The 22377-nt window shown below is 43.5% G+C and overlaps 1 protein-coding gene across 1 annotated transcript; it reads left to right on the forward strand.

Annotated features, from left to right (window-relative positions):
- Positions 1–2261: 2261 nt before the first annotated feature.
- LOC119975997 (extracellular calcium-sensing receptor-like) lies at positions 2262–19415 on the forward strand. The gene is made up of 5 exons (XM_038816014.1): positions 2262–2534; positions 6686–7519; positions 10463–10690; positions 14406–14529; positions 18505–19415. Exons 1-5 carry the CDS (start codon positions 2277–2279, stop codon positions 19413–19415), a joined length of 2355 nt encoding a protein of 784 aa, XP_038671942.1. The 5' UTR covers positions 2262–2276.
- Positions 19416–22377: the final 2962 nt, after the last annotated feature.

Here is a 22377-nt window from a genome sequence, read left to right on the forward strand (position 1 = left end):
GCACTGTTGCGTCACAGCTCCAGGGTCCCGGGTTCGATTCCCGGCTTGGGTCACTCTCTGCGTGGAGTCTGCACATTCTCCCTGTGTCTGTGTGGGATTCCTCCGGGTGCTCCAGTTTCCTCCCACAAGTGCTGAGATGAATTGGACATTCTGAATTCTCCCTCAGTGTACCCAAACAGCCGACTCGGGGATTTTCACAGTAACTTCATTGCAGTGTTAATGTAAAGATTAACATCTCCTACTTGTGACAATAAAAATGATTACAACAAGCATTACTTATTTACCAACTAATTTGTTCTTCCATGTCTACGCTTTTCATCGTACGTGGTAAAAATACAGGGAAAATAATTATTTTATTACTACTCTCAGCACAATAATTCCCCCAAATAGTCTTCCAGTGGCTCAGACTAACTTGAGCAAAGTTAAACTAACTTCGGTGCAGACAATGGAACACAATAATCAGAAAATGCCGCAGGTGTTGCTAAACCTGAAGTTCATGTGGGATTTCTGTTGTTTTAATTATGTTTTTGGTTGCTTGTTCAGTTGGCAATAATAACTCAATATAAGGAATGAAACCTGCCCTGTTTCCAATTACCAGCAGCAGACCCTGCCAGCAACAATAGCAATGTATTTGCTGTGGTGGGTGCTGATTGTTTTGGTGACCTGTGTGTTTGCCAAAGACGATCGAATCTGCAGCCTTCAAGGAAGGTTTAATTTGCCTGAACTCACGCAAAGTGGAGACATCATCATTGGTGGGATTTTTCCCATTCACTACCGAGGAGAGCTTCCAAGGACTTCTTACCAAACACAACCAGAGACTCCACGGTGCTTAGAGTGAGTAGAGACTTCTTTTTTGTTTAAATGTTTTTATTGGGTTTTCTGGTTCACATAACAAATATAAATACAAACAGAACATTGAGAGTTACGTTATTTGCATCGAGATTGGTTTTAACTATTTGCATGGATATGTCACAGTTACCCCTTTCCATTCTTTTGTTCTTCCTTGACAGTGTTTGCTGTGGCAATTGTGGACCCCTGTGCATCGCTCCCCACCAGTTTTCCCCTCTCGTTTCTCCCCCCTGCTTCCCATTGTTCTTACTCCTACCCTCCTCTCCCTAATGCCCCCTGGCTCTCCTGTCGGGTTTGATTGAATTTCTTGTTTCCCTGACAGCACCTGTCCCCCTCTCCACCTCCCCCCCACCCTCACACACCCCCTTTCATTCCTTCTCTGTCATGGCAACTCTTTCTTGATCTTTGGCTATATAGTTGTTGGCAACAAACATGTTTCTTGACATCCAAGTGAATCATAGAATCATAGAATTTACAGTGCAGAAGGAGGCCATTCAGCCCATCGAGTCTGCACTGGCTCTTGGAAAGAGCACCCTACCCAAGGTCAACAACTCCACCCTATCCCCATAACCCAGTAACCCCACCCAACACTAAGGGCAATTTTGGACACTAAGGGCAATTTATCATGGCCAATCCACCTAACCTGCACATCTTTGGACTGTGGGAGGAAACCCACGCACACGCGGGGAGGATGTGCAGACTCCGCACAAATAGAGACCCAAGCCGGAATCGATCCTGGGACCCTGGAGCTGTGAAGCGATTGTGCTATCCACAATGCTACCATGCTGCCCCAATGGCTCCCACATTCCGTGGAAACCGTCTTCCAACCCACGGATGGCGGATTTGATTTTCTCCATTTGGAGAAATTCCGACAGGAAGAATGGCCAGTCTGCAAGATTGCCGTCTTCTTGACGATGTCATTGTGTAGAAGTGGAGGAAGAAGCAGAGATTCAAAGATATTTCAGGAAGAAATTCCAGAGAGTAGGTTCAAGCGAGGTGAAGGCAGAGAAAGGAAGAGAGGTCACTAAGGTAGGAGTCAGAACCTAGAGGGCTGTGGGACAGATCTTGAGCCAAAGGAGATGCTGTTATAAAGGAGGGCCATTTTCACTGAGTGTACATTTCAGTTGTCTCTCAAAAAATTTCTTGATGAAATAGATAGAAATTCACATCAGACTCAGTAAAATAATGAGCTGCACTATTTATGTATAATTTTACGAATAGACTCTTGTCACTGAAATACTATACACCATTATTTCTTGAGAGCTGGAATTGTGATTATACAAATGCACGTACTCAGTATGTCTTTCTGGTGTCAGTGTATGATAGACCCAGCTATATGAATACTTACGATTCCGTGACTTTTTCAGAGTCAAAATGTCTTTGTTTCCATCAGATTTAACTTGAGAGCTTTCCGCTGGGTTCAACTGATGATCTTTGCCATTGAAGAAATTAATAATGACCCATCGCTTCTTCCCAATATCACGCTGGGCTACAAGATTTATGATTCCTGTGCCACTCCAGCATTGGCTCTTAGAGCAGCCCTGACAATTCTTAATGGCCAAGAAGAAAATGTTACGCTCTCGAGATGCAATGAAGGCTCTCCGGTGCATGCACTTATTGCAGATGCTGGCTCAACACAATCCATAACCATTGCCAGGACAGCGGGGCTCTTTGGAATACCAATGGTAAGCAATAAAACATTTAACATGTAAGTGTTAGCAACATTGTCAGTAGCGTGGAGGTCAACTGTAGCTGAAGTTTAGAACTCATCCCTTCCCAAACATCTGTGCAGGCGAAGGCCACTGATGCTTTAAGGCTGAGATTGGTAACTTTTTGTTAAAGCTAAGGAGCAAAGATGTCAAAATGCACTTGAGGTACAGTTAAAACGAACACGAGCAGCTCGGCCCAAACAATTTGAATGGCCGCCTCCTGAATCCAATGTTCCTCAGTCACTCTGAGTCATATCAACATCCAGTTTTGAGCACTTCGTTCATAGAATCATAGAATATACAGTGCAGAAGGAGGCCATGCAGCCCATCGAGTCTGCACCGGCACGTTGAAAGAGCACCTCACCCAAGCCCCACTCCTCCACCATACCCCCTTTATCCCCGGAACCCAACCCTTACGTGAAAATACTTGTTCTCGCATTGGGGTTGGATTCTTCGATTGCTGACGGCAAAATTGCGTTCGGCGACAGGCTGGAGAATCCAAATTTCCGACAGAATCGGATTTCTAAATATGAAGATCCCAAGTTTAATGCAGACTAATGCTCTCTCTATTTTGATTAAACACTATACCTTAGCACAAACTTTAACGAGCACCAAACCAGTCTGACCCTTTTTGTCCGGTTCCAGGTAACGAGTGAGATCAGCAATAAGTGCCAGTTTGGACCATGGGTTGAATCACACCAAGAATCTGAAGTGATGCATCACACCACGTCAAAACAATTTCACATTGAACCCTGACAACCTGCTGGGAGGGAAGATATTTGGTCTGTTTCTCGGTATTGTTTTGGATACAAATTCCACTGGTATTGTTTCACATGTCACTGAATCCACGTGTACATAAAGGCACAAATATATTTAGCAGGACTCGGACTTATACAGTCATAGATGGCTAATTTCCAATCCGCCGGGACCACCCCAGAGTCCAGTGAATTTTGGTAAATTATCACTAGTGCATTTGCAATTTCCCTCGCCATCTCTTTTAGCACTCTGGGATACAGTCCACCAGGGCCAGGAGACCTGTCTACCTTTAGCCCCATTAGCTTGCCCATCACTACCTCCTTAGTGATAACAATCATCTCAAGGTCTTTTGCAGAAAGTAAGGAGGCATGGGATAGTAGGAAATTTGGCCAGTTGGATAACGAACTGGCGAACGATACAAGTCAGACAGTGATGGTGGATGGAAAATGTTCAGCCTGGAGCCCAGTTACCAGTGGCATACTGCAGAGGTCAGTTCTGGGTCCTCTCCTGTTTGTGATTTTCATTAATGACTTGGATGAGGGCGTTGAAGGGTGGGTCAATAAATTTGCAGACGATACGAAGATTGGTGGAGTTGTGGATAGTGAGGAGGGATGTTGCTGGCTGCAAAGAGACATAGATAGGATGCAGAGCTGGGCTGAGAAGTGGCAGATGGAGTTTAACCCTGAAAAGTGTGAGGTTGTCCATTTTGGAAGGACAAATATGAATGCGGAATACAGGGTTAACAGTATGGTTCTTGGCAATGTGGAGGAACAGAGAGATCTTGGGGTCTATGTTCATAGATCTTTGAAAGTTGCCACTCAAGTGGACAGAGCTGTGAAGAAGGCCTATGGTATGCTAGCGTTCATTAGCAGAGGGATTGAATTTAAGAGCCGTGAGGTGATGATGCAGCTGTACAAAACCTTGGTAAGGCCACATTTGGAGTACTGTGTGCAGTTCTGGTCGCCTCATTTTAGGAAGGATGTGGAAGCTTTGGAAAAGGTGAAAGGATGTTGCCTGGAATGGAGAGTAGGTCTTATGAGGAAAGGTTGAGGGTGTTAGGGCGTTTCTCATTAGAACGGAGAAGGATGAGGGGCGCCTTGATAGAGGTTTATAAGATGATCAGGGGAATAGATAGAGCAGACAGTCAGTGACTTTTTCCCCGGGTGGAACAAACCATTACAAGGGGACGTAAATTTAAGGTGAATGGAGGAAGATATAGGGGGGATAGCAGAGGTAGGTTCTTTACCCAGAGAGTAGTGGGGGCATACTTCCTGTGGAAGTACTTGAGTCGGAAACATTAGGGGCCTTCAAGTGGCTATTGGATAGGTACATGGATTGCGGTAGAATGATGGGGTGTAGATTAATTTGTTCTTAATCTAGGACAAAAGTTGGCGCAACATTGTGGCCGAAGGGCCTGTTCTGTGCTGTATTTTTCTGTGTTCTATGTTCTATGTTCTAAGGTCCTCACCTGTCATAGCCTCATTTCCATCAGTCACTGGCATGTTATTTGTGTCTTCCACTGTGAAGACCGACCGAAAAAACCTGTTCAGTTCCTCAGCCATTTCCTCATCTCCCATTATTAAATCTCCCTTCTCATCCTCTAAAGGACCAATATTTACCTTAGCCACTCTTTTTTGTTTTATCTCTTGGTAGAAACGTTTACTATTTGTTTTTATATTGTGAGCAAGTTTACTCTCATAATCTATCTTACTCTTCATAGCTTTTTTAGTAGCTTTCTGTTGCCCCCTAAAGATTTCCCAGTCCTCTAGTCTCCCACTAATCTTTGCCACTTTGTATGCTTTTTCCTCCAATTTGATACTCTCCCTTATTTCCTTAGATATCCACGATCGATTTTCCCACTTTCTACCATCCTTCCTTTTTGTTGGAAAAAACCTTTGCTGAGCACTGTGAAAAATCACTTAGAAGGTTCTCCACTGTTCCTCAACTGTTTCACCATAAAGTCTTTGCTCCCAGTCTACCTTAGCTAGCACGTCTCTCATCCCATTGTAATCTCCTTTGTTTAAGCACAAAACACGAGTGTTTGATTTTACCTTCTCACCCTCCATCTGTATTTTAAATTCCACTATATTGTGATTGCTCCTTCCGAGAGGATCCCTAACTATGAGATCATTAATCAATCCTGTCACATTACACAGGACCAGATCTAGGTCTGCTTGTTCCCTCATAGGTTCCATTGCATACTATTCCAGGAAGCTATCGCGGATACATTCTATAAACTGCTCCTCAAGACTACCTTGACCGACCTGGTTAAACCAATCGACATGTAGATTAAAATCCCCCATGATAACTGCTGTACCATTTCTACATGCATCAGTTTTTTCTTTGTTTATTGCCTGCCCCACCATAATGTTACTATTTGGTGGCCTATAGACTATTCCAATCAGTGACTTTTTTGCCTTACTATTCCTGATTTCCACCCAAATGGATTCGACCTTATCCTCCAGAGCACCAATGTCATCCCTTACTAATGCCCGGATGTCATCCTTAAATAACAGAGCTACACCACCTCCCTTACCATCCACACTGTCCTTCCGAATAGTTTGATACCCTCGGATATGTAACTCCCAGTCGTGAACATCCTTTAACCATGTTTCAGTAATGGCCACTAAATCATAGTCATTCATGATGATTTGCGTCATCAACTAATTTACCTTATTCCGAATGCTACGAACATTCAGGTAAAGTACACTTATGTTGGCTTTTATACCTCCTCAGTCACTGTACCTTGTACTGTCGCCCGTTTTGATTTTTGACTATGGCTTCTCTGCCCTACTCTTTCCCCCTTACTGCCTTTTGTTTCTGTCCCTATTTTACCACCTTCAGACTTCCTGCATCGGTTCCCATCTTTGGGTTGTGGGGGTGAAACCCACGCAAACATGGGGAAAATGTGGAAATTCCACATGGACAGTGGCCCAGGGCCGGGATCGAACCGGGGACCTCAACGCCATAAGGCAGTAGTGCTAACCACTACGCCACCGTGCTGCCCCGTAACAATTCTGTGATTCTGTGACATTATTCTTAGTTAGCAAACTTGTCCAAATCTGCGGCTCATAACTGTTCTGAATGTGCACATGAATACCAAGGTAAGACTTGCACCTTCCCAACCTGGGCATAAAACTGATGATGTGGAACTCATGACAGAGCCCTGCTCAATTTGACTTTGCATTGAATTCAATAGTGATTGAACCGAGTGGGATCCTTTAACAGTCGGCCAATCCGTAATGCCAGTTTCACATTGTGGCAGCAAACTGAAAATCTGCTTCTTCTTGAAGGGACGTTTTGAAGGCTGGTCTTCCTGAATGATGAAGGTATTGAACTAAAAAATTAATCTCTTTTTGATGTTTTCACAGATTAGTTACTTTTCGTCATGCATATGCCTCAGCAATAAAAAGGAATTTCCAACCTTTTTCCGAACTATACCCAGCGATTATTTTCAGGTCGCAGCGTTTGTGCAGCTGGTGAAACATTTTGGTTGGACCTGGCTGGCGGCGTTTGGATCTGACGATGATTATGGCCACTTGGGAATTTCCGCCTTCGTGGAAGAAGTCACTAAAACTGGAGCCTGCGTGGCTTTCGCTGAATATCTTCCCAAATTTAATGACAAGGAGAAAATCTTGCATCAAGTTGAGCTCATTAAAAACACAAAAGTCAAAGTTATTCTTGTCTTTGCTCCAGAGATAGACCTGAACTTCTTGGTGGAAGAACTTGTGCGCCAGAATGTCACTGGACTGCAATGGTTAGCGAGTGAAGCCTGGAGCACAGCAGCACTGCTGTCAACGGCAGCCAATTCCGAGATTATGGGTGGGACATTGGGATTGGCAATTCGTAGGGCCGATATTCCAGGGATTAAACAGTTCCTGGTCAGGCTCCATCCATCTAACTATCCAGGGAATGAATATATTAAGCAGCTTTGGGAAGCTGTGTTTCACTGCACATGGACATCACACAACGACACAGAGAATGCAAGGCTTGGGCCTTTAAAACATTTGTGCACTGGGCAAGAAGATTTAAAAGTTGCCCAAAATGCATTCACTGATGAAACACAATTGAGAGTTTCGTATAATACTTATCGAGCTGTTTATGCTGTGGCCCATTCCATCCATAATATGTTACAGTGTAAAAAAGGCCAAGGGCCATTTGTCAATGAAACATGCCCAGACATTTCAAAACTCAAACCTTGGCAGGTAAGTTGTATTTTTATTAAAAAATTACAGTATAAATTCTCTGGTCATCTATCTACTAATCATGGGAGGGATCCTCCGATTCCCCACCCGTGTGTTTTTTGGCAGCACGTTGTTCGCTGGCAGTGGGATCCTTTTTTCCTACCTCTTCTCCATGGGATTTCCCATTGAAGGCCATCCCACGCCACCAGGCGGCGAGGTGCACTGACAGTGAGAATAGAATATCCTAATGGGCGGATAGTTCTGGCCCATATGAAATTGAAATTCCATTCAATGTACCTACAATGCCCTGTAAGATTACACAGAAAATTACATAGGATATAGAACAGAGAAACAGGCCATTCAGCCCAACCAGTCTATGTTAGTGTATTTGCTCCACACCATCTTCCTCATCTAAATCTGCCATTGTAACCATTCATTCCCTTCACCTGCATATGCCTGTCCAGTTTACCACTCTTTGGGTGAACAGGTTTCTTCCCAATTCCACCCTGGATTTTTGGTGATTGCCTTCTATTGGTTGCACTCAGTTATACTAATCCCAATGAATGTATAATCAGGCGCGCAATTGGCGAGTGTCACAACAAAATGCAATTCAAGTTTTGCTTTACAGAAAAGCAATTGAGATAAAGGTCCCATGTCATTATTATTCTTGATATCCTGGACAACATCTAATCCTTGACAAACATCTGAAGCAAATAAGAACAAAAACTCAGCAGGTCGGCCAGCATCTTATGACCTTTCATCAGAAGGGTCATCGACCTCTGCCTCTCTCCACGGATGCTGTCTGACCCGCTGAGTTTTTTGAGTTTATTTTTCATTCTCTCACAGGGTGTGGGATTCACTGGTACAGCCAGCATTTGTTGGCCATTCATAATTCCCCTTAAACTGAGCTGGCTTACTGGACCATTTCAGAGGGCAGTTAAGAGTCAACCACAATGCTTTAGGTTGGGAGACACACAGGTCAGAATGGTAGATTTTTTCCCTGAAGTGACAGAGGTGAACCAGATAAGTTTTTTAAAAATGATAGTTTCATAGCCATCATTAAAATGTATCAATTGAATTTACATAGCACAGTTTCCATGATGGGAATTGAACACATACCCCTTGGGTATTAACCTGGAGCACAAGTCCAGTGACATTACCATCTATCCTATGTCTTGTGTTTCAGATTTCCAGCATCCACAGTGTATTGTTTTTACATTAGTGTATTATCTAAAGAAAATCATCTGGTCACTTACCTCATTGCTATTTGAGGGAGCCCACTGAGCTCAAATTAGCCGCCTTGTTTCTTACATTACAAATCTAATTACACTTCAAAAGTACGTATTGCTTACAAAGCCTGTTGAGACACCTGACCTTATGGTAGGCACTATAGAAATGAGAACAATAATAATAATCTTCATTAGTGTCACAAGTTTAGGCTTATATTAACACTGCAATGAAGTTACTGTGAAATGACCCTAGTCGCCACACTCCGGCGTCTGTTCAGGTACACGGAGGGAGAATTCAGAATGTCCAATTTACCTGACAAGCACGTCTTTCGGGACTTGTGGGAGGAAACCGGAACTCCCGGATGATACCCACGCAGATACGGGGGGAACGTGCAGACTCCGCACATACAGTGACCCAAGCAGGAATCGAACCTGGGACCATGGCGTGTGAAGCAACAGCACTAACCACTGTGCTACCGTGCCGCCTTCTTTACCAATTAGAAGCTAATTACCATCAAATATTTCAGTTTCTCTGAAATGAGCATATTTTCTTTCTCTTCATACTTTCCTTAAAATTTTAAAATGTATGGCCAAATATAGTACCTTAAGGACGGGCAGCACGGTAGCACAAGTGGACAGCACTGCGTCTTCACAGTGCCAGGGTCCCAGGTTCAATTCCCCGCTGGGTCACTGTCCGTGCAGAGTCTGCAAGTTCTCCCTGTGTCCATGTGGGTTTCCTCCAGGTGCTCTGGTTTCCTCCCACAGTCCAAAGGCGTGCAGGTTAGGTGGATTGGCCATGCTAAATTGCCCTTAGTGTCCAAGAAGGTTAGGACGGGTTATTGGGTTAAGGGGATAGGGTGGAAGGCGGGCTTAGTGAGTCGGTGCAGGCCTCTTTCTGCATTGTATGTTCTATGATAGATACATTTGAAAACTTTTAGATTTTCAGACTAGGCTCCAGGCAGATTAATTTATTGATCTGAAACCAATAGCAGTGGAACATGAAGAGTAGCAATTGCCAGCAGTAGAAATACAGACAAAGCTACATTCGTTAACAAAATATGCAGTCTCTTCTCAAACCATTAAAAAGTTTCCTATATGAGTTTAGAAAGTTGCCAGTCTGTCCAGCTTTGACTATCCGACCATTTGGCTTTAGTCCATTCCAGAATAAAAAACAGACTTCAGAATTATGCTGCCATTTGTGAATTTCAAAGAAAGAAAGAACTTGCATCGATGTAACAGTTGCCAATGAACCACTATTGAAGTAAAGTCACTTTTGAAATGTAGGGAACACAGGAGCCAGCATGCACAGCAACTTCCCAGAAAGAGTAATGGAATAAATGACCTGAGCATCTCTTTCAGCTTTTTGTTGAGGAATAAATATTGCCACGGTATCAGAATTCACCTGTTCTTATTCAAATTGTGCCATCTGGTTATTTACTTCCACTTGAGAGGTCAGATGCCCATCTGAAAGGTGACACCACCAATGGTGCCACACTCCCTCGACACTTCACTGAAGTGCCAGCTGAGGATATATGGTGAAGTTCTGGAGTGGGACTTGAACCCATGAACTTGTGACTCAGAGGTTAATATCTAAAAGACACATAAAGCCACTCCAAACTCAGGTGTAGGTCACAGCATAACCTCAGCTTCATAGAGAATTTAAATCATACAACGTTGGTTTTAAACATAACAGGTTTCAAAATATGAAATAATATTCTGTGATTTCTTTGCAAAGGTCCTGCATTACTTAAAGAAGGTGAAATTTACAACTGCATTTGGAGATGAAGTAAGATTCGATGTCAATGGTGATCCTCGAGCAACCTATGATCTCCTGAACTGGCAGCGGGTCCCAAATGGGAATATGAAGTACATTAAAGTTGGCCAGTATGATGCATCAGTCGGTACAGACAGCCAACTTGTTATAGAGGAGGAAGTTATAGTGTGGAGTGGAGGAGAAAAAATGGTAAGGCACAATTATGGAAATATCTTATTCAGTGAATCCAAAGCTTTGGGTGGCCAAAGCCACCATGGCTATAAGGATTATATTCAGCAACAAACTAGTATTCACTGCTATAATAATGATAAAGATCAAGGGATAGACAAGCAAAAGATAGTACAGAGTGGATTTGGATCTTGCCTTTGTTCAATATTGCGAATCAGGTAAAAGTGAGTTGACAGCCCATTTTACAACTCTCCCCATTTTGATGGAACGAGCAATATAAGGTCTGCCAACTCACTACCTCCATTTTGAATCGCACAATGTTGAAATCTACCCCAATGAGAACCAGAAACATAATTAATCTAACAAATGATTCATGCAAATAGAGTGATGATGGCAGCAGAGATTTTAATTAATCAGTTCTGGTGTTTGTAATACTTTAATGTTCTCATTAGATGGCCTGATTTATTACAAGAACACATGTAGCTCGGTAGCATAGTGGTTAGCACTGTTGCTTCACACCGCCATTGTTCCAGGTTCGATTCTCATTTGGGTCGCTGTCTGTGCGGAGTCTGCACATTCTCCCATGTCTCCGTGGGTTTCCTCCGGGTGCTACGGTTTCCTCCCACAAGTCCCAAAAAACGTGTTGTTCGGTAATTTGGACATTCTGAATTCTCCCTCAGTGTAGCCGATCAGGCGCCGGAGTGTGGTGACTAAGGGATTCTCACAGTAACGTCATTGCAGTATTAATGTAAGCCAACGTGTAACACTAATAAAGATTATTATTATTAGCTAAAGTTATGAACAATTTATTCACTTTAACTGTGGGTAAACTATATACAAGACAACAGATGAGAAACAGTAAAATCATGTGAAGCAACCTCTCTCTTCAACTTCCTCTAGCCAGTCTGAGGTCAGCTGACTTTAACATTCACTTCTATACAAGTGAGTCTCCGTGTGGCCAGATTGAGTCGATTAGGTATTCTTCTGATCCTGGTTGATCTTCTCAAGGTTTGACCTTTCTGCTCAGAACTTCTAGATTCAATGTTCTCCCTGACATTCTCATGCTCAGGAACTGCTGAACGATCTGACACTGCAGATTGCGTTGATTCAGATGTAGATTCGTCATCCATCACGGTGTTGTGAAAGTCTTCTCTGGTTTTCAAAAGTGCGCGACGATTTATTTTTAAAACCAACCCATCCTCTGTCTGTACATTGTAGGACCGACTGCTACTTCTTCAAGTACAATGGCTTTTTTAGACCAATTGCCTGAATCTTCTACTCTCACAATATCATCACTACTCAGAGGAGGGCAGCATGGTGGCGCAGTGGTTAGCATTGCTTCCTCACAGCGCTGAGGTCCCAGGTTCAATTCTGGGTCACTGTCCGTGTGGAGTTTGCACATTCTCTCCGAGTTTGCGTGGATTTCGCCCCCACAACCCAAAGATGTGCAGGGTAGGTGGATTGATCACATTAAATTGCTCTTTAATTGGAAAAAATGAATTGGTACTCTAAATTTTTTTTTTTAAATCATTACTCAGAGGTGGTAAATCATTTGACACTATCATATAACTGCTTTTGTTTCTCTTTAATGTTTTGCATTTCCTGCAGTACCACTCCATTCTCCTCCTTTGCAAAGTATGAAAGTGTGGTTCGCAACTTTCTATTCATGAGTAACTCTGCTGGCGATGTACCATGTGACAATGGTGACACTCTGTAACTCAATTGTGAGAGATATGGATAAGATTGGCTGTCCATTGCTTTCGTCAACAATTGCTTAACAATATGTCCACCTTTTTCGGCTTTTCCATTGGTTTGAGGGTACAACGGACTCAACGTGACCTGATTGAAATCATGCGTGACTCTGAAGCGTTGCCACTCTTTTACAGCTAAAACAAGGACCATTGTCACTGACAATGACTTGTGGAATTCCGTGTCAAGCAAAAATTGACTTTGTATGCTGTATTACACTGCTTGCCATTATGCTTGACAGGAGAGCCACTTTGGGATATTTTGAAAAATATTCTATGATCACTGAATAATCTTTCCCTCGTAGGCGAAAGAGATCAATAGCTACTTTCAAGGGCGGCATGGTGGTGCAGTGGTTAGCACTGTTGCTTCTCAGCGCCAGGGTCACAGGATCAATTCCGGCCTTGGGTGATTGTCGGTGTGGAGTTTGCACTTCCTCCCCGTGTCTGCATGGATTTCCTCCGGGTGTTCCTGTTTCCTCCCACTGTCCAAAGACGTGCAGGTAAGGTGGATTGGCCATGCTAAATTGCTCCTTCGTGTCCAAAGGTTTAGGTGGTGTTATTGAGTTACAGGGACAGGGTGGAGGCATGGGTTTAAGTCGGGTGCTCTTCCCAAGGACCGGTTCAGACTTGATGGGCCAAATGGCCTCCTTCTGCACTGTAAATTCTATGATTCTATCATTGCTGCCATGGTGCTGTAGGTAAATCAGACATTTGCACAGGTTCTCTTGTTTGCTTGCAACAATGTGTCTGGCATGTGTCACGACAGCTGACCATCCTTTCAATATCCTGGTTTATACCTGGCCAGTAAACAGAGCCACGAGCTCTCCGTTTACATTTTTCAATCCCAAGATATCCGTCCTGTACCCTCTTTCTTACATCCTTGCGAAGTGATTGAGGTATGATTATTCTGTTCAAACTAAGTACTACTCCATTAATGATACTGAGTTCAGATCTTATATTTTTGAACTCCATACATTGACCTCTGGGCCAATGTGAGTTGATGTTCCTCATAACCTCTTGAAGAGTTTGATCCTTCCTGGTCTCTTCGAGGATCTCACGTAATTTCGCATCTGATACTGGTAGGAGTATGGAAATAAAATTGACGAGCCGATCAACATCCTCAGTAATATCACCACCAATACTTTACATCGGTGTTCTTGATATCGCATCTACTAAGAAAAAATATTTGCCTGGCATGTAGATGAGATTGAAGTCATAGCGTTGAGATTTCTTTTTGATGATGCTAACCAAAGGACGATGATCTGTCTCAACTGTGGAAGCCCATAGACGTAGTCGTGGAATATCTCCAAGCCTAAAACTAAACCCAGGCATTCTTTTTCAATTTGAACATACCTCTGCTCTGTTGTCACCATGGATCGTGATGCATACACCACTGGTTTCCAATCATCAGGCTAGAGTTGCAGAAGAACTGCTGCCAGACCATCTTTGGACATGTCTGTTGACACTTTAATGTGCTTCGATGGGTCAAAAACGTGAGACCTGCCGTGGTGGTCAGTGAAGTCTTGAACTACTTCCACTCTTGCTCATGTTGCTCAGTCCAAGTGAAATCCGTTGTGCAGGAGAACAGGTAGATGTACCAGTACAGATGTTCTCGTACCAGCCTCCCTGGACAGGCGCCGGAATGTGGCGACTAGGGACTTTTCACAGTAACTTCATTGAAGCCTACTCGTGACAATAAGCGATTTTCATTTCATATGTTGTTTTTGCTGCCAGTCGGTGAATTACAACACAATGATATCACTACAAATACCGTGATTCATTTGTAATGTTAAAATGACTGAAATTTGCATCATAGAACAGTGAAAGCTATTCTGTATCAATGTACCAGTCATCAGATTAATTTTTTACATGTGGCAGATAATCAAACAAATTTCGTAATTTTCTCAAGGCCAAACAAACATTATCTGTATTCCTGCACAAAATAGACTTCTAATAAAATTGAAACGTATTGTTCATTTCCCATCCAGGTCATTGAGGCAAAGTGTAGTGAATCTTGTCTGCCTGGAACAAGAAAAGGAGCCAGAACAGGGGAGCCAATTTGTTGTTATGATTGTATACCCTGTGCTGAAGGTGAAATTAGTAATGAAACTGGTGCGTATATCTATCTATCTATCTATCTTTCATCTATCTGTCTATTTATCTGTCTACCTATCTATCTGTCTGCCTGTCCACCTTTTTTTCCATCTGTCTATCCACTTGCCTATCCACCCATCTATCCATTTGTCTATCCACCCATCTATATCTATTCATCTATATCTATACATCTATCTATCTCTAGTTATCTATCTATCCTTTTTTAAAAATAAATTTAGCGTATCCAATTATTTTTTTCCCCAATTAAGGGGCAATTCAGCGTGGCCAATCCACCTAACCTGCACATCTTTGGGTTGTGGGGGTGAAACCCACGCAGGCACGGGGAGAACGTGCAAACTCCACACGGACAGTGACCCAGGGCCAGGATTCGAACCCGGGTCCTCAGTGCCGTAGGCAGCAATGCTAACCACTGTGCCACCGTGCTGCCCAAATTATCTATCTATCCTGATCTGTCTGTCCACAAACATATCTGTGGACTTTGAGGACAAGCTATATGTTAATTGGTTTTGTGATGTATCTATTTAGATCATGTCTGAAAAGGCTGCTCTTTAGCAGCATCATAATACATTACATGGGTCTAAATTTCAAACCTTTATAAATAAGTATGAGGATTAAATTGATCTTGTGAAAATATAGAAAATGGTCCAGGGCACATTGGCAATCTGTTTTCCAGCCTAAATTTCTTTCCCATGCCTCCTTAATTGCCATGTGCAATGCTCCATAAGAACTTAAGAAAAATGAAATGAAAATCGCTTATTGTCACGAGTAGGCTTCAATGAAGTTACTGTGAAAAGCCCCTAGTCGCCACATTCCGGCACCTGTCCGGGGAGGCTGGTATGGGAATCGAACCGTGCTGCTGGCCTGCTTGGTCTGCTTTAAAAGCCAGCAATTTAGCTGAGTGAGCTAAACCAGCCCCAGCCCGAAACAGGAGCACGTGTTGGCCATACGACCCTTTGAGCCTATGCCACCATTCAATAAGATCATGGTTGATCTTCAAGAACCAAGAATAATACAGCACAGGAACGGGCCCTTCGGCCCTCCAAGCCTGCGCCGATCCCGAGTCCCGACTAGACCAACCACCTGTATCCTTCTATACCCCGTCTGTTCATGGTCTATCCAGATAAGTCTTAAAGGTCGCTAACATATCTGCCTCAACCACCTCACCTGGCAATGCAATCCAGGCCACCCTCTGTGTAAAAATCTTTCCCCGCACATCTCCACTGAACCTTTTCCCCCTCACCTTGAAGTTGTGTCCCCTTGTGGTTTTCAATCCCGCCCTGGGAAAAAGCCTCCAACTGTTCACTCTATCTATGCCCCTAATAATTTTATAAACTTCTATCAGGTCGCCCCTCAGCCTCCGTCTCTCTAGGGAGAACAATCCCAGTTCATTCAATCTCTCCTCATAGCTGATACCCTCCATACAAGGCAACATCCTGGTAAACATTTTCCGCACTCTCTCCAAAGCCCCCACATCCTTCTGGTAGTGCAGAGATCAGAATTGGACACAGTATTCCAAATGTGGCCCAACCAACGTTCTACGTAACTGGAACATAATGTTTGAACTTTTATATCGATACCCTGTCCTATGAAGGCAAGCATGCCATATGCTTTCTTTACCACCATTTCCATCTCTGCTGCCACTTTTAACGATCTGTGGACCTGCATGCCCAGATTTCTCTGTGTCTATGCTCCTGATGGTCCTGCCATTTATTTTATAGCTCCCACCTGAATTGGATCTCCCAAAATGCATCACCTCGCATTTGTCCAGGTTAAATTCCATCTGCCATTTCTCTGCCCAAGTTTGCAGCCCATCCCTATCCTGTCGTACTCTCTGACAATCTTCAACTCCTGCAATCTTAGTATCATCCTCAAACTTGCTAATCAGACCCGCTACATTTTCTTCCAAGTCATTTATATATATTACAAAGAGCAGAGGTCCCAGTACTGATCCAGAACATCACTAGTTTCAGACCTCCATTCGGAAAAACACCCTTCCACTGCTACGCTCTGTCTTCTATGGGTTTGGTACGTTTCGGCGTGGCCAGTTCGGCGTGGCCGATTCGGCGTGGCCAGTTTGGCGTAGCCGATTCGACGGAGGAATTTTTCGGCGGAGGGACGTTTCGGCGTCAAATATAAAGTCAGACCTGGTTTGGTGCTCCGTGGGGGAGCTTATGGACCCCAACTGTCAGTTGTGTCAATTTCAGCGGCCGGCTCACTTTGATCCGGAGAGGGAAGCTGCTCTCACTGAAGCAATCAGCGGCCGCTGAAATTGACACTGCCCGCTGCTCTCTCCCTCCAATCAGAAACATTAAAACTTAAAAGTTGGATTGGAGAGAGAGAGCAGCTGGCAGTGTCAATTTCAGCGGCCGCTGATTGCTTCAGTGAGAGAGCAGCTTCCCTCTCCGGCCGCTGAAATTGACACTGTTTTAATTAGATCCACGATGGGGGTATTTAAAAATCTATGCTAGCGCTTCCCATTGAGAGTCTACGGGGGTCTGACCTCTCCCCCCGCCCCCAGTAGACTCTCAATGGGAAGCGCTACTGTATAACTAATTTGACGTCCCTCCGCCGAAAAACTCCTCCGCCGAATCGGCCACGCCGAAACGTCCCATTCCAATCGGCTACGCCGAACTGGCCCCGCCGAATCGGCCACGCCGAACTGGCCACGCCGAAACGTCCCATCCCCGTCTTCTATGGCCAAGTCAATTCTGAATCCATCCAGTTAGTTCCCCCCTGACCCCATGTGATTTAATCTTTTCCACCAGCCTGTCTATTCCTCAAGTGCTTCGCATCTGCATCTTTTTTCTTTTTGACAAGAGTAAATATTAGCTTCACTTTCCCATCCAATTTCCATATCCCTCAATCCTAGAGTGTCAAAAAAAAACCTTGCTCTCAGCCTTGAATATACTCATCAACAACATCCACAACTTCCTGGGGCAGAGAACTTCAGCAAACAACTCCAAAGACACTTAACTCCAGCAGGAGATAGTTGCATTTTATACTGCAGAATGTAGATTAAAATGATCTTTTGAGTGCCACAGTTTATAGATATTTCCAGATCATGGAAGTTTCCAGCAAACAATGAGGACATTAAACATATTGTGCCTCTTCTAGAAGTTTGAAGAGTTATCTAACTGGTTACACATTCCTACACTGTTGCCAAAGTGCAGCAATTTTCTCCCGTCAAGTATTTACCCAACTCCCTTTGGAAGTTACTTTTGAATCTAAATCCATCATCATTTGAAACAATGCATTCCAGGTCATAATATACTGCCATATTTAAAAAAATCATTTTGCATGTGCTTATTGTCAACCCCTTAAACTTGCATATCTTGAGTAGTTCTTAATCCCCGTGGGAACAGGTTCTCCTTCTTAACTCTACCAAAACTTTTCTTGATTTGGAACACCGCTATTGAATCTCCTCCTAAAGGAGGACAATCCTAGTTTTGCTAATCTCTCCGTGTAACTAAAATATTTTAGCAGATAAGCCTGTACTTTGTGTTGATGACATTTGGGTACAAGTTGAGTATGCCAAACCCACAAATAGGTTCAGCACTCCCATCCGATTATTTTTGAGCAGTTGAAGTCACAATTGATCAATGGAGGAACAAACCAACTCCATACTGACAATTTGTAGGATGTCTGTAAACTTTCAAGCGAGTATTGGGGTGTTAAACAGTCAGATAAAACTTGAGGAAATGGTTTCAAATTCCACTCAATATAGGCATGGTGGACTGAATGGCCTCTTTCTGTGTCATAAGATTCCATACTTCACACCCTGATTGTTGAATGGGAAACACGGAGCTGTATTTTACAACGGCAAATGTTCTTAGAAAACATTCCCAAAAGTCGTGAAAGGAAGTAAGTATTTTTGGGCAGGTTGTGTGTCTCCTATTTTCGGTCGGTTTGATAAATATAGATAGATTTGTCTTGGAAATTTGTTGGAAAAATATTCTGTGTTGTTTCCTGCAGATGCAGTGGATTGCCTGACGTGCCACTTAGATTACTGGCCAAACCTAGAAAGAGACAAATGCATCCTCAAGGAAATTGAATTTTTGTCATTTGGAGACACCATGGGGATCATATTAACAGCATTGTCCATATCCGGTGCTTGTATATCAATGGCTGTTATTGCTGTTTTCTACCATTACAAGAATACTCCTATTGTCAAAGCAAACAATTCTGAGTTAAGCTTCCTTCTTTTATTTTCATTGGTACTCTGCTTTCTCTGCTCTCTTCTCTTCATCGGTCAACCAACGATCTGGTCCTGCATGTTGCGACATACAGCATTCGCTATTGTGTTTGTCCTTTGCATTTCTTGTATCCTTGGGAAAACAATCATGGTGTTAATGGCATTCAATGCAAGGCTTCCAAACAATGATGTGGGCAAATGGTTTGGCCCTCTGCAGCGAAGGCTTTCTATATTTTCCCTGCCCTCAATTCAAGTTGTGATATGTATTCTTTGGTTGACCTTATCACCCCCATATCCTGCCAAAAATTTTCAACATCAAAGTGCAACCATTATATTAGAATGTGATGTGGGGTCAGCAACAGCCTTTTATTCCATGTTGGGCTACATCGGCTTACTATCTGTCATGTGCTTCATTCTTGCATTTCTAGCGCGTGCGTTGCCAGATAGCTTCAACGAAGCAAAGTTCATCACCTTCAGCATGCTGATTTTCTGTGCCGTTTGGATAACTTTCATTCCAGTTTACATCAACTCTGGAAAGCACACAGTAGCTGTGGAGATATTTGCAATATTGTCTTCCAGTTTTGGTTTGCTTAGCTGTATATTTGCTCCAAAGGTTTATATCATTCTATTGAAACCGGAACTGAACACCAAGAAACATTTAATGGGCAGGCCACCCGCGAACACATTGTGAATGCTGGAAGGTTAATAATCTTTGGCTAGTCCAAAAGCAAAGTATGCAAGGGTCATGGCTTTTATTACAATGCTAAAGTTAGTGTTTGTCACTTTTGTATGTTATAATTGTTGTACCATAGAAAAGATTCCTTGGAAAATGTATGAGTGCAAATAAACAATAATATACACATGAGTGGTTGTTAAGACATCCCTTTATCAATTCTATTTAAATTTTAATTCTATTGTGTCCTGAACAATAGTTATCCTTCAACTAACATCACTAAAATAGTTTATCTAATCGTTATCATATTGCTGCTAGTGGGAGCTTGAAGTGTGAAAATTGCCTGCTGTGTTTCCGACATTACAACAGTGTCCAAATTTTAAAAGACGTAGTCTGGAACTCTCCGGCCGTTGGGATTCTGTGTTACCGCCGGCAGCGTACCCTTGCCCACGGGTTTCTCAGCGACGTGGGGTGTCTTCAATGGGAAATGCCATCGACAGGCACCGGGAATTCCACTGCCAAGGAACAGCACATCGCTGAGAAACGCGCGCCGTGGGCGCGGAGAATCCCGCCCATAATTTGTGGAACATATTTTGGGATACCCTGAAGTTGTGAAAACTGCAATGTTTTGAACTTCAGAAATAACTCTTAATTTTTGTTCAATAGCTCGGCACAACAATGCAATTCCATTGAAATTAAAATTTAAAAATAAAATATGTGGGCACTTCTATGAAATAAGTGTACAATTGAAGGAATAATCCAATGTAGTACCTCAATGGGCAAAATGCCAACAACAATGTGTTCAGCCTACAAAACAGTTGCGAAGAATCGAAGAGAAGGTGTTACAAATCAAGAGATTCTGTCGAGGGGCGTAATGTCCCAAATTTAAAGTAATTCCTTAACATTAACAGAACAGTTAAAATATTGTTTACCAGAGAAGTTAATCCTCTCAAATCACATAGAAACACAGGCACAAAAGATTTTAAATGTGCACAGAAACCAGTTAAATTAAATTTAAAAAAGAAAAGCCGGAAAAAATTATTCTCGTCATGCTCTCAACTCTGAGTCAGAAACTCAGGGGCAGGATTTTCCCACCCGCTCGCCGTGTGTTTTTCGCCGCTGTAAGCGTCCCGCCAGAGGGATCTAACAATCCCGCCACTATCAACGGGATTTCCTGTTGAGAGCATCCCTCGTCACCGGGAAACCTGTGCGCCGGCGAGGGACCAGAATTTTCCACCGGACATTAGCAAGAAGCATTTACCAGAGGTATGGAGAGAGCGCAGCTCACAGTGGGAATCTGCTTATGATACTGATGTGACATCAATGTTGCTGTGGTGAATGCGATTCACACTATATATAGTTGCCAATATAACTCCGTGTATATATGTTCACTATCCACCATTGTAAGTGCAGTTGCACTATCCGACCACCAGGGGGAGTTGTTCTGGGAGTACGCAAGAGTTTGTACTGGGCTCCTCCCTTGGCTCCACCCAGGACTCCTCCCCCTGGGACCGATGTATAAAGATCAGTGCCTTAGAGCCAGTTCATCTGAAGTTCAACGACGAATAGGCTGGCTCTGTTGTAAGTGTATTAAAGCCTCTGTTCAGATCCAACTACACATGTTCGCTGAATTGATGGTTCCATCAGTTGCAATTGTGGAGTTCAGTGCTTCAGGTAACAGAGCTGAATATGTGTTCAGCAACCCCACCAACCCCTCCGTCACTGCTGCTGAAAGGAAATCATCAACTTCTTTCGGGGTGCTGATTGACTTCTATTGATGGTTGCTGCGATTGGGGAAGTTTTGAGTGAATCCCACTAACATCTACGGGCAGTGGTGTGGAAAGTGCAGTCAGACTGTATCCTGATCTCAAGAATTTTACATAAATCACATGCTCCCAGACGTGGATGGGGTTTTATGCATTCCCCATGTGGGGATGACAGGGATAAATATGCAGAGATCACATAGGGTTGGAGAAGCTGCTGGAAGAGGAAGAAGGGTAAAAGGGAGGAGGACTCTCAACAGAGGACGTATCGGCTCAGATTGCCCAAGGAGCAATTCTCTTCCCTGGAGCTCAGTGAGGAAGAGTGTATCAGATGATTCTACTTCACCAAGGCCTACATTTTACATGCTGGCTCGTGTTTCTGGAAAAAGGGCATGCAAAATAGGTCAGGTGCCCCCACCACCAGTTTCCTATCCACCCTGAGCTCACCCCCATAACATGGGGGGTGGGAGGGTGGGTGCCACAATTGGCAGTCCACTTGTCATATTTAATTAGGTAATCAAGGGTCAATACGGATCATTACCATTCACTCTCATAATATGCTGTCCCACTAAGATCAAGCCCAGGATGAGGTGCAATATCTTTATTAGAACATAGAACATAGAACAGTACAGGCCCTTGATGTTGTGCCGAGCAATGATCACCCTACTCAAACCCACGTATCCACCCTATACCCGTAACCGAACAACCCCCCCCCCCCCCTAATCTTACTTTTTAGGACACTACGGGCAATTTAGCATGGCCAATCCACCTAACCCGCACATCTTTGGACTGTGGGAGGAAACCGGAGCACCCGGAGGAAACACACGCACACACAGGGAGGACATGCAGACTCTGCACAGAGAGTGACCCAGCCGGGAACCGAACCTGGGACCCTGGAGCTGTGAAGCATTGACGCTAACCACCATGCTACCCTGCTGCTTGGATCTTGTATATTTCTCTTGTGGAGACCATGATCTTCAAATTGAATTTGAATTGAATTGTTTTTTGGAGCAAGCAATGAGATAGATTAAGGTTTGTCCTTATCACTCTGTGCACTGGCTTTGTAACTTTAAGGATGGTTAAATAATTAAAACGGCTGTTGTGGGCAGTCAGGCAGGAGTGGATGGCCCTGTTTTTAAACCACGTTCAGCAAAGGGCAGGAAAGTGGAAGATTCAATATTCAGGGGCGGCCCTTTTCAGATCGGGGGGAGGTGACA

Source organism: Scyliorhinus canicula, chromosome 13, assembly GCF_902713615.1.
Source record: "Scyliorhinus canicula chromosome 13, sScyCan1.1, whole genome shotgun sequence".
Taxonomy (NCBI): domain Eukaryota; kingdom Metazoa; phylum Chordata; class Chondrichthyes; order Carcharhiniformes; family Scyliorhinidae; genus Scyliorhinus; species Scyliorhinus canicula.

What these genes read in the sequence shown, in the direction of transcription:
- LOC119975997 (XM_038816014.1), top strand. Translation starts at nt 2,277, where the DNA reads ATGATCTTTGCCATTGAAGAAATTAATAATGACCCATCGCTTCTTCCC. An exon ending in GGAGTGGAGGAGAAAAAATG is followed by an intron (nt 10,691 to 14,405) that starts GTAAGGCACAAT and finishes TTTCCCATCCAG; the next exon opens with GTCATTGAGGCAAAGTGTAG. An exon ending in TGAAATTAGTAATGAAACTG is followed by an intron (nt 14,530 to 18,504) that starts GTGCGTATATCT and finishes TGTTTCCTGCAG; the next exon opens with ATGCAGTGGATTGCCTGACG.